General features: G+C 36.1%; 1 protein-coding gene across 1 annotated transcript in view; it reads left to right on the top strand.

The window, feature by feature from the left end:
* Positions 1 to 2,022: 2,022 nt before the first annotated feature.
* Positions 2,023 to 12,433, top strand: part of MUC2 (mucin 2, oligomeric mucus/gel-forming) — a 66,172-nt gene continuing 55,761 nt past the window's right edge. The window contains 11 exon segments of the mRNA XM_090141996.1: positions 2,023 to 2,175; positions 3,695 to 3,959; positions 6,637 to 6,751; positions 7,459 to 7,549; positions 7,963 to 8,072; positions 8,311 to 8,527; positions 8,978 to 9,103; positions 9,623 to 9,740; positions 10,063 to 10,201; positions 11,236 to 11,346; positions 12,359 to 12,428. Of these exon segments, the coding sequence (XP_089998122.1) occupies positions 2,106 to 2,175; positions 3,695 to 3,959; positions 6,637 to 6,751; positions 7,459 to 7,549; positions 7,963 to 8,072; positions 8,311 to 8,527; positions 8,978 to 9,103; positions 9,623 to 9,740; positions 10,063 to 10,201; positions 11,236 to 11,346; positions 12,359 to 12,428 (1,432 nt within the window). The 5' untranslated portion in view covers positions 2,023 to 2,105.

Below are 12,433 nucleotides of genomic sequence, written 5' to 3'. Positions count from 1 at the left end.
AGGTTTGTCTCAAATGAGGAAGTTTTTTGGTAAAGAAACGTGGAAAGGAAATAGGAAGTTTTCAGTTTGTACTTACAAGCATATCCAATTGAATAGAAAAAGGTCAGATCTGATGGATCTGTGGAAAACTGCTGTTAAAATTTCTAAAGGCTGTATATGAATTCAGTCATAGAGACCTATTTTTTGGGGACAATAATAATTCTGAACAGGACTTTATTTGGAAAAAACATAGGAAGGAAAAGAAAATCTGGGAGTAAAACTTTCAGATATCTCATAAGAATTTTTACAAAACATTTCTGAATGGAGAGTTTTGGTGGTGTAAAAGAAAGAAAATTCCTAGCTGGGATGCCTCTGATGTGTCATGAGAATTAAGACCTGATAAAGTAATCATCAAGGAGAGGTCTCTGTAGGAGGTGTTACTTCTTTTTTTCTCTGAATTCTAAATGGCAGTGACTATTTTTATTTTCCATGAAGGAAAATTAATTATATATTCTACTAGTGATAGACTCTCACAGGAGAGAAGGGCAAATACTAAAATGCAGTTAGGACCATTAAGTGAAAGATACCCAATGTGTGGGCAAATCTGCATCCTTAAATAGGAAAAGCAGAAAGCCCAAGAGCTTTTGAGATGTATTGAGAGAAAACAGAAAGATGTTAGGGGTGAATCTAAGCTGTCTGTGATAAAAATAGCAAAGAAAAAGAAATCAAACTATGCTTTCATGACAAAAGAGTGTTTATAATTGACTTGAAAAACCAAAAGGGCTAAGTGAAGAGTTTCTTTGTGTTATGCAAAATATAGAAGCTCTGTTTACTTGTAATTTGAGCAATGAAAGTAAGGAAAGCTCAGAACAATTAAGAGGATTAGAGATATCATGACTGCAGTGAGAAACTTTGGGTGAGAAAATAGAGCCTGGCCTGGGAGCTGTACGATGTAAGCTGTTAGTTTTATAAAGCAACTGTATTAATAAAGATCTGTTGAAATAATTATACTGTGCCTCAAGGAGCCTTCTGAAAAGAGTTGCAGAAGCATCTCCTCTGAGGATTTTTTTCAGAGCAAAATGCAGTGCATATGAAATATATTTCTGAAGCAGGATTCTGAACTGGTACCTGGTTTTGTTTTCTGCGTTCTTCTGCGTCTTTCTCTGTATAAAGCAAAGCTGAGCCTGTAGCTTTTTGTGTCATCTAATGTGGAACAGTAGGCTGGAAATTTATCATTCATGTAGAAGGTAAGCAAGAATGAATTGTCTGAAAATAAACCTGAATTCTTATTTGGTGTGAACAGCAATGTTTTCTAATCTTTCCTTTTATGCAGTGAAGGAATGGGGAGTGTTTGGTTTTCCTATATCTTAACATGTTGTGAAAACCTCTACGATGCTTGTTGATGTTTTTTTTTCTGTTGCATCACAGCAATTGTTTGGTAGAACATCTCATGTACTGTGAATTCCTCGAACTTTTCCTGACACCTTAGCACAATTACATTTTGGACACAATATGGGCTTTATATTGTATTAAGAACTCCCTAGATCTTTATAAATGGAGTCCAACAATTGTCTGCAAAATAATTCTACCATGCACCACCTCATATCTTTTATTCACAAGAGTTACTGTTGTCTACAAGGAGCTTTGCAAGACTCATTTAATACTTACAGAAATTATTCAGTGTGATGGTGAAAGCTGAACGTCCTCTGCCTTTGAAGCCATGGTTTAGTGTATCTCATTCTAAACTTCATTCAAGGGATTTCCTTTTTCAGTCACTCCAGAATTCAGTTTGTCATAGGAATTAATGAAGGTTAAGCTTGGCATGAGCGTTAGAAGGATTTAAAAACATAGCATCCTGTAGGAGAAAGAAATAAAGCAATAAAACATTGCATGATCGTTGAATCAATATTATACCATTTCCTCTATATTAAATTTTTTCATTTATTCTGAAAAATACCTATCTGTTTACTTCTTATCTTCTGTAAATAGCACACCTACTTTTTTTTACCCCTCCTCTTTCCTGTTCCCTTTGTATCTCCTCCCCTGTGATAGAATCAATTGCATCAGTGGATATTATATAAAGAAATGCTTTCAGTGGTATTCGCAGTTCACCCACCTTAGCCGCCATGGGGCTAAGAGCTGCCAGCCTTCTTGTGCTCTGGCTGGCTCTTTCCAATACGAGTGAAATAAGAAAAGGTAAGCTCTAGAAATGGTATGGTGGCGGATCACCTCCTGGAAATGACAGAGGGGAGAATTAAAATATCACTGCATAGGTAGAAAGAGGAAATACATTTAAATATTACAGTGGAGTTTTAAGATCTCTTGATTTTCTTTAACTTTCAAATACCAAGGCTGCACGGCTTAGCCAACACAGGTAGATAACTACTCTCTTTGGAGTGATCGGCATCTAAAGCACTAATCTTTAGTTTGAAGTACCTGAAAAGTACTTTCATTGTTACTTTTCTTTCCGTATGTTGAGAGCTTCCTAGGTATTGCAACAGCAGGACAGTAGGAAACTATAGAATTTGGTTGGCTAATTGTTACAGCAATGAAGAAAGCAGGTGATTATGCGTTACTTGGTTATTTTGGAACAACATAAATGCTTTCTTTCTGGAGTCAATATACTAACATTGGACAAAGCTCATTTTGTCATTCAGGACATGAATAATCCTTTGCTATAAGCTCTAATTTACTCTGTATGTTATCAACTTAGAAGTGTTGAAATGGAACTCCCAAACTAGGAACTTTTTTATAGAAATAGGTTATGAATTTTGTGCAGTGGTTGGACTTGGGATATTGATCTTTGTTTGCTGTGTCTTGAATTTAATGATAGAAGGAAAGAATTGGGTTGATCCTAGCTGTGACTTCTGGGAGAATCTCTCTGTAGCGTTCCTTTTGTAGAGAGAAGCATGTAAGCTTTGGTAGTGCCAGTGAGACTGGGTGCATCTGTTATTGCTAACCATCAAAGTGCAATAACTTTGACATCCTCATGATAATTATGCTTTCTCAAATTAAACATTGCAAGAAAGCCCAGTGGAAATGAGTAGTAAGTGTGCTTGTTAGTTTGGCAAGCCTCCCAGGTATGCTCTGCTTTTATTCTCAGCCCTAATATGCAGCATCTTGATATTTACCATGGCTGGGGAGGGAATGAATTACAGAGCAACAGCTTAATCTTCTGCTATTTTTTGTTCTCTACTACCACAATTATTCTCTGCCCTATCTCCTACAGAGGCATGTGGTAATAGAAATCCTTTTTGCCCTCCAGAGAGTTGTGAAACTTTCTTGGACTCACAGTGTTGTTTCCTTTCTAGTGAATGTTGAATCAGAGAAGAAAAGAACTCTTAGGAATATTTAACATTGCTAAACTATTACTGCGATTCATAATAAATTCATATGTTGGCAACACAAACCAATGCACCAACGTGTTAGTGGTCAGACAATAAATTTACCAATCTCATGCAGGCAAGTTCCTTCTTCTCAAGTGAGGACTACAAAATATACTCAAGTCCCACCGGTGTTTGTTAACATCTTGTTTTCCTTTAGATATTTGCATTTCTTCTGGTATTATGCAGATACTCGATTAGACTTGAGATCTGTGAAGTCACCATGGGTGTAATTGCAAATGGCTTCTCCTGCATATTGCAACGCTTAACCCTCCTTTACTCTAGCTCATTTATTTCACTTTCCTGACTGCTTCTTTTTCATAACTTAACAGGAAGGACAAGAAACCATGGCCACTATGTCTGCAGCACCTGGGGGAACAACCATTTCAAAACATTTGATGGAGATATCTATCAATTTCCTGGCATGTGCGAGTATAACTTTGTTTCTGACTGCCAAGACTCTTACAGGGAGTTCTCTGTCCACATTCAGCGTGCTCTGAACAGCAATAACCACCCTGAGATCCAGTATATCCTGATAACAATCACGGATTTCACGGTGTACCTCAAGCCCAAACTGGCTGTTGTGGATGGGCGGATGTAAGTACATTTAGTGTAAAGGTGCTGGGAAGATAAAAACAGGACTGGTTCTTTACACATCTGTCTGTATACCATATAGGATAGTGGCTAAAAGAATTTCTACTAATAAATAAAAAAAACATTAGAAATCCAGCATAAAAACAACTTTAGGAAAGGGCTTTACTGTTAATAGTCATTTCTGCACGGGCATAAGGGATGATTTAAATGCAAGACAGGAAAAACCTTTAGTGAATTTTCTTTTTCTAATTGTGCAGGAAACAAAATGCAGTCATAAGCCAGATCTTTCACTGTTGTGAAATGATGTAGCTTCATTAGTTTTATGGTATCACCTTGTGTTTATGTTAGCAGATGTCTGTCTTGCAAATCCTCGGAAGTAAAACTGTGTTTCTATGCAATTTTCTCTTATTTTCCTGGAAGTAGACGTATTTTTTTCTGATAATTGTAAGAATTTCCTTGAAGTCCAGTAACCATTCCTCTTGCAATTATAGCAGATAGAGTGTAGATCAAAAAAAGGATTTGTATGTGGCAATATGTATCATGAAAAAACTTTTCCAGTAATATGGTCACACATGTCAACTTGTGGCTTAAACTAACTTTTTAGAGTGTATATATATGTAGACTGAAAGAAGTGAAGCAACTCATAGGTTAAGACATAGTTCTGCAGGATGAAAGTAAAAGAAAATGGATGTTAGTATATCTTAGAGTAATTAAAAGGAAAAAATCTATTTTCAGTGTAGGATCAGATTTTGACTTGATGTTAGCTTTTGATCTGAAGTGTGAAATACACTGCAGTGAAAAACTGCTCAAAATTAGACAATAACATTCAGTTTCCCAGGGGTCATACCAGAACACATAACAAAATGACATGAAGTTATACAGAATGCATTCTTGTCCCAGATTAAAAAAGCCCCTTATCATGTACTCAGATCATAAAAAGAGCTCCATAAAAAATGTTTAGAAATCATTTCTTGAATCAAACCTCTTTTTATTTTAAGTATTGTTCATAAAACAATAGAACCTTTGTGAACAGACGCTTGTAGAACAGGTTTTTGATGCACACAGTATTTAATTTTTGTAGAACTTAATTTTCAAATTACTCTTTAAACGGTGTATGATCCATTGCTATATAAAATTTGTGGTATTTCACACCACTGAAGTGAAATCTGTAAGGCAGATAAATATATGAATTTGGCTTTTGGTACTTGATGCACTGGAATGTATTAGAATAAAGAGAGAGATCTCAATCTGCAATATCTGAGGTGAAAAGTTGCCCAATGTTTTATAATCCCTCTCTAAAACCACAATCTATTAAGGCCTCATTGTGAAGGAAGGACAGTGCAGTCAACAGTAGAAATAATAGCCTTTGAGTTCCTGCCTAGTATTTATATGCCTAAATAATTTGGCCATGTGAAAAATACCTGAGATAAATAGTTGGAAGTATCCCAGTTATAGGTAATAAGGAGTTAAATTCTCCCAAGTCACAACACTAGTTACATAGAGATGTGCACAGATACATGAATCCTGGTAGACAAGGATTGTACTGTCAAATGGGTAGAAAATGTACTGGTTATTTTGTCTGGATTCCAGTGTACACTATTTTTGTTTGAACAGACTGCAGCCCTTTAGATTTTATAGGTTAAGGCTGCTTGCCATTATGCCTTTATTGCTGAATGAATTTCAGTGGTGTGACTTGTGACGTACTGTAAAACAGATACAGAAATATAGGAGAGATGTCCCATGAGTTGACTCCTTATCAAACAAAAGCATCTATACTCGCCTTCTGCAAAATATTCTGTCATGTTACTACCTTACTGTCCCTGTTAGTAAGCTTGGTCCTGCCAACTGAAGATGACTGGGCTAACTGCTGAAACAAATTACTGAATTCCTCTTAACCTGCTCCCTTCTGTTCACATTTTTCTACCACTTTTGTTAGCCGGTGCTTTTTGAATTCTCTCTTGAAAAGAAAGATCTTTTTAAAGGAACGTTCATTCTCTCTGGAATGATTACCAGAGTTTTTAATATAGAAAACTTTGATTTAGGCTGTTACTCCTTTGGTAAGCAGTCTAGTCTGGTCTAGTATTAAATGGGGAGGTTGGTGGCCCTGCATGTAGCAGGGGGTTTGGAGATTGATGATGTTTGAGGTCCTTTCCAACGCTGGCCATTCTGTGATTCTGTTAAATGATTAATGAGCATTTGAATATCCTGTATTAATGCCAAAATGATGATGGATTATGCTTTAATTAAGTTAAAGAGATGTCTTTTTTTTTTTTTTTTTTTTGTCTTAAAGAATCTGTGCTCTCAAGGAGCCTTTTACCTCTGATGCTGTTTTATGATTTTAAGACAGTAAGTTATCTTGTTGAAGATCAGAGAACGAGGATTGTGTGTTTCACTAAAACAATACTCCTGTGCAGATAGGGTCAGAACGGAATAATTTAGTTGGAAGGGGCCCACAGACATAGTTTAGTCTAACAGCCTGACTACTTCAGGGGTTCTCAAAAGTTAAAGTATATTATTAAGGGTGTTGTCCTCATGCGTCTTGAACAGTGACTGGCATAAGACCTGTAATTGAGATAGATGGAGAATGATTTCTCCATTCATTAGGGTATTTGGCTTATAATAGACGTTCATGTTACTCTTTATATTTCTGTACTAATACAAAGTCTGATTTTCTTTCTAGTGTCAAGACACCTTACTACAGCTCTGGCTTGCTCATTGAGAGCAATGATGTTTATACCAAGGTTTATGCCAAACTAGGCCTAATCCTCATATGGAATCAGGAAGATGCACTGATGGTATGTAAAATCAATGTATTTTTAATTAGCATTTCCTGGGTTTCACAGTATTCACTGTAGGCTGAATAGAAGTAGAATTTCGTGGACTGAACCGAGCTAGACTTACTCATCCAGCTGGTACTTACAGTATATAATTTTAAAAAGGTAGAATTCCTGTCTCTGCAGTGTGACAGAGTTAGTAATATGGGGTGCAGATGATCTTACTACTCAAAAGAAAGGGAGAAGCAGATTTCTGAAAAATAGCTAATGCTTTTGCTCTAACACGCTCACAATCTGATCTTCATTTTCCTTCATTTGTCTTTTAGAAGAGTGCCGTCATCTGCTTGCCTAATTTTCAGCATGGCTTAATTTTTATCCCAGCAGTTAAGAAAAAAGGGGAAAAAAGTACCGAAATTTACAGAATGTTTTCCTTTTCATCCTTATCAGCATGGTGTTTATAGTCATTATTACAATAAAGGACATTTTGACCCATCTTTATTCATTCATTCATTCATTCATTCATTTATTTATTACTTTTTTTGCATCCAATTATTTGTTTCTTCACTGCAAATTAGTTTGTAACAGTTAAGAAACAACAACTTCTGGGAGTGTTTTGGATTTGCAGTCCGTTCTGTCATTTAGCAACTTCCCTTTCAATTAAACATACTTTGGAAAGTCTTCGTGCTCCAGCTAATTCTTTTTTGTTTTTTTTTCTTTCTGTTATCTAGGTGGAGCTGGACAGCAAGTTTGGTAACCAGACATGTGGTCTTTGTGGGGATTACAATGGAGTTCCAATCTACAATGAGTTTATTAGTGGAGGTGAGTCATATATTTCACTTACGAATATACTATATGCTTTGTGACAATTATCACAAAATATAGGTTCATAAGCATTGTGTATAGGGGCATCACAGGAGGGCACATTTTACCTCAGATATTGCTGTGTTTGTCCCAGAGTGAACATTATGAGCCAGTGCTGCTTTCTTGATCTAAGATTGTTTCATTTCAGGTGCATCATCTTCTCTTCTGTGCTGGCCTTCTTTTCCTGTTATGATGTTTAAATTGTTAAGGACACTTAAAATACACATAGTTCAGAACAGATATGCACATCTGACAACAGAGATTGTATCATAGTATCACTGCTTTCGTTCATCGGTAGTCTCAGGAATCAGATGGTCCTTGTTGTCAACGTTTTGTTCTTAGTAAGGCCTCCTGTTAATTTTTTCTCACAGTTGCAAGCTACAATTCAATTACGTATGGGAATTTACAGAAGATCAGCAAACCCAATGATGAATGTGAAGACCCTGATGAAACTCAGGCTCTCCCAAGCTGTAGTGAGCATGTGAGTTAGCCTAACTTCAAGTAAACTTCTCTTTCCTGCACACTTTGAGACATCCTTGCACTGTGAGATGTTAGTTTGTGAAGAGATGGGAAGACTTATCCATTCCAGGGCAAATGGTTTATTCTTCATTTCTTGTGTAAATCTCTTCAGGAGATTACAGTTTCATTACCAGAAAAGGAATCATATAGAAGCTCAGGTGCTTACAAGTCTCTTAAATACTTTTACTCTTCCTTCCCAGCGTGATGAATGTGAGAAGTTGCTGACCTCCTCTGCATTTGCTGATTGTCACTCACGCCTTAATCTGGAAATGTACATCCAAGCCTGCATGCAGGACAAGTGTGCATGTAAAGGAAATGAGGACTCCTTTTGCCTCTGCAGCACCATCTCTGAGTATTCTCGCCAGTGTTCACATGCAGGTGGCAGGCCGGGTGAATGGAGGACAGAGAACTTTTGCTGTAAGCAGCTATATACATTTTACAAAGAAACAAATATTTCATGGGTGTAGCACTGTGAAACATTTAAATAAATTATTCCTTTACCAAGTTATATGCATATACCATGAATTACATACCAGTAGTGCAATATACAATGTACTGTGTTCTTTCTGTTTTCTTCTGTTACCTTTGTTATTAAGAAATCTTTTTCAGCTAGTAGAAATTATATTCCTAGTACAAAGCTTGAGATCTGATGCTGTAGGTAAGACAATTCATAAACAAAAGGAAAAAAAAAAAACCACAGAAAGGGAAAACAATTCAGAAACAGTAAAATATTAAGAATATTTTGCAAAATTGAGCCTGGCTTGGGGCACCACTTATGTGAAGTGAGTGGGTCACGTAACCCATGCTTTCTGATGAATGATGGACTTAACTTTCAAATAATGTGATATCTTTTTCTTTTTTTTTCAGACAAGACATGTCCTGGCAATATGGTATATAGAGAAAGCAGCTCACCCTGCATGGATACTTGCTCACACTTGGAAATCAGCAGCCTTTGTGAGGAACATTACATGGATGGCTGTTTCTGCCCTGAAGGCAAGTGTATTTCTAGTTCTTGTATGTGTATATGTCTGTATTATTTTTACTTGTCTTTAAATGAAAAAGAAAACAACAAAACAAGAACAAAACCAGGAGCACTAGCAACGGTGGTCATAATTAAAATATTAGATGAAGTCAAATTATATCTAAAAAATTACTACTGCTATTAATTATTTTGAGTGAAATTCTAAGACTTACTGTCAATCTTACAAAAAAAAAAAAAATTACAGTGGTAGCTTTAGTAGTATGCCATGAAAATTTTTGAAATTATTAGTATATGGTTTTTCATTTGTGTATAATTATGTAAATGGATCGAATTAGAATTTCAAAGCTGGCTTAAAGTCTTTTTCATGTGTCTTATGTTACAAAAATGTCAAAATGCTTTTCTTCTGTTTTGGTAACCTCAGCCTCTGTTTTCTGTGTCAGGCTGAGTGTGTCCCCAGTCTTAGTGTTTCTCTTCTGTGGAAACTGCTGATTTCAGAAGCAGCTGTAATAGTTTGCTGTTTTGCTTTACAGGAACTGTGTATGATGATATCACTGAAAATGGCTGCGTACCTGTTAGCCAGTGCTACTGCAGACTCCATGGAAAGGGGTATTCACCTGGAGAAACCATTAGCAATGAGTGTGAAGAATGGTAAGGATCATCACTGTCATTCACCTTTCTTCAGCTGTATATGGGTCTGTCCTTTTCAATCTTTCACTTAGTTGTAGACGACTTTCTGAAAGCATTCTGAACTTATGTTTATTTTACATGTCTGTACAGGCTTTCTGAAAGATTTTCTTGTATCTATGCCATGTGATGAGAGAAATCTTTAGGAAGTGGTCAAATTTTTAATTTTTAAATTTTAAAACACCTGGGTATAGCTTGCTATTTGCTGGCTGTAGAGATGCTTTCAGTGCTCTCAGTTCCTATAACATATACATGTATTTCTGGATTATTTATTGTTTGTTTATAGCACCTGTGATTCAGGCAGATGGATGTGCAAAGATTTACCCTGTCCAGGCACATGTTCATTGGAAGGAGGTTCCCATATTACAACCTTTGATGGGAAGAAATACACCTTCCATGGAGACTGTTACTATGTGTTGGCCAAGGTACTGTGTACTGTACGGCTTTTCTCTCACACATTAAATGCGTCTATGTGCGTCATATGTAATGGGTGTGAATCATTGCTTTATTCCACTTTCATGGAATGAAGGAAGCAGAAATGTTAAAAGCCTCACTGGAAAATTCAGGATGGGCTGTTATTGCCCCATGGGAGGACTTGGGTACTTACTGCAATGGATGCCTTACTTAGTCACTTAGCAGATACATATACTGTCATTTCACAGTGGAGTCTTTCGTATATATCAAGAATTGTGCTGACTGCATGGAAGGGTAGGCAGCAAAAATTCTCAAGATTAGAATGTCTCAGTCAGGTCTTTTATAGCTATATCTGTGTCTGTGTGTCCAAGTAAGCTAGGGAGAAGAGTTTGACAGCTATTTCAGTCGTTTGTCCCTAAAATATCTGGTGCGTGTTTTCCAAAGATTTTGTTGAACTAGAAACTGTACCATTCCTTTTTTCTTTTCTCTTTTTTCTCTTTTTTCTCTTTTTTCTTTCTCTTCTTTCTCTTTTTTCTCTTCTTTCTCTTTTTTCTCTTTTTTCTCTTTTTTCTCTTTTTTCTCTTTTTTCTCTTTTTTCTCTTTTTTCTCTTTTTTCTCTTTTTTCTCTTTTTTCTCTTTTTTCTCTTTTTTCTCTTTTTTCTCTTTTTTCTCTTTTTTCTCTTTTTTCTCTTTTTTCTTCTCTTCTCTTCTCTTCTCTTCTCTTCTCTTCTCTTCTCTTCTCTTCTCTTCTCTTCTCTTCTCTTCTCTTCTCTTCTCTTCTCTTCTCTTCTCTTCTCTTCTCTTCTCTTCTCTTCTCTTTTTTTTCCTTTCTTTTCTTTTTTTTCCTTTCTTTTCTTTTCCTTTCTTTTCCTTTCTTTTCTGAGAGAGTTCATCTTATGAAACTCGTGCTAAAACTTAGGTTTTAATAGCTAAGTTCTATAGCAATTGCTGTTGTAACCTGTGATTTTAGTCTTAATTTTGGAAATCATCTTGTGTGAGAGATTTTTGATTGGACTAATGGACATTTATTTCCCTGTGATTGTAGAGTGCTGTGAATAATACTCATGCCCTCCTGGCAGAGCTGGCTCCTTGTGGCTCCACAGATGGACAGACCTGTTTGAAGACTGTTGTGCTGTTAGTAGACAACAAAAAAAATGTAAGTGTTGTTTGAATTCTGCTGGGTGTTTTGAAAATTAGCATACATCCCAGACTGTTCCAGAATCATCTGAAGAGGGTGAATAACAGAGCTCAGAAAGGCTGATAAAAAACTAAAGCTTCTACCTCAAGAATTAAGAATAGGCCTCAGCTGAGCAAATGCTGAAATTCAAATAAGCTAACATTTTTCCCTTTCTCTGCTCTCTGCCATGTCTCACCATCTTCCAGGCTGATGAGAAAAAAGAGTGCCATCCTTCCTCCCCTTGTGGTATTTTATTTTTCTTCAGATTGATTTTGTAGATCTAATTGAGTCTTTTTCAGAAGACATCCAAACTTTGAATGTTTGTACAATCCAAGCTTCTTGAATACTAGTATTTAATCCACTGTTTATGTAAAGTTGTCTTATTTACTTAAGTATTATGTTTGGTTATGGGAATACCTATACTAAGTTTATACATAATTTTACATATGTAAACATGATTTTTCTCCCATGTTTCGGCTCTTCTATGTCCTTGCCAGCAAAATTAAAAAATCAAACCAAATCAGAAAAGCTTTTTTGTTCCTGTGTGTATAAACTAGCATTTTATGAGGGAGCTTAACAAACTACTTTCTTACTACAACAGAATCATACTAAACCATTACATTTACCATTACCATTGCTTTTATAGGAAACCAGAACTATCTATATATCCTGAAGTCCCAATATTTTCTTTAATATTGTTTAACCAAAGTGTTTAATAATGACAACTCATTTTATTACTTGCTATATGTTGTTGTAGACAGATATAATCAATCACTAAATAGGAAGACTAAGCCTTACTTCTGTCGTACATGCCCACTGCCACATTCAGTTTTAAGACAGATTCTTCCTTTCATAGATTTTAAGTTCTAGCCATAGTCTAAATGTGCAAAATGTTTTCTCTTCACTCTCCGCTCTTAAAAAGTTACTTTTCTATCAATTTTTGTCCTTCTCAATATCTGGAACCTCATCAGTCCCGTTTCCTTCTACACAGGTGGTGGTTTTCAGATCAGATGGCAGTGTGTCACTGAATGAAATGACAGTGAATGTGCCTCATGTGTCAGGTAAG

This window comes from Phasianus colchicus, chromosome 5 (assembly GCF_987193195.1).
Source record: "Phasianus colchicus chromosome 5, bPhaCol1.hap1.1, whole genome shotgun sequence".
In the NCBI taxonomy this organism is placed as follows: domain Eukaryota; kingdom Metazoa; phylum Chordata; class Aves; order Galliformes; family Phasianidae; genus Phasianus; species Phasianus colchicus.
The sequence above is the reverse complement of the archived record's forward strand: the minus strand, read 5'-3'. Positions and strand labels throughout refer to the sequence as shown.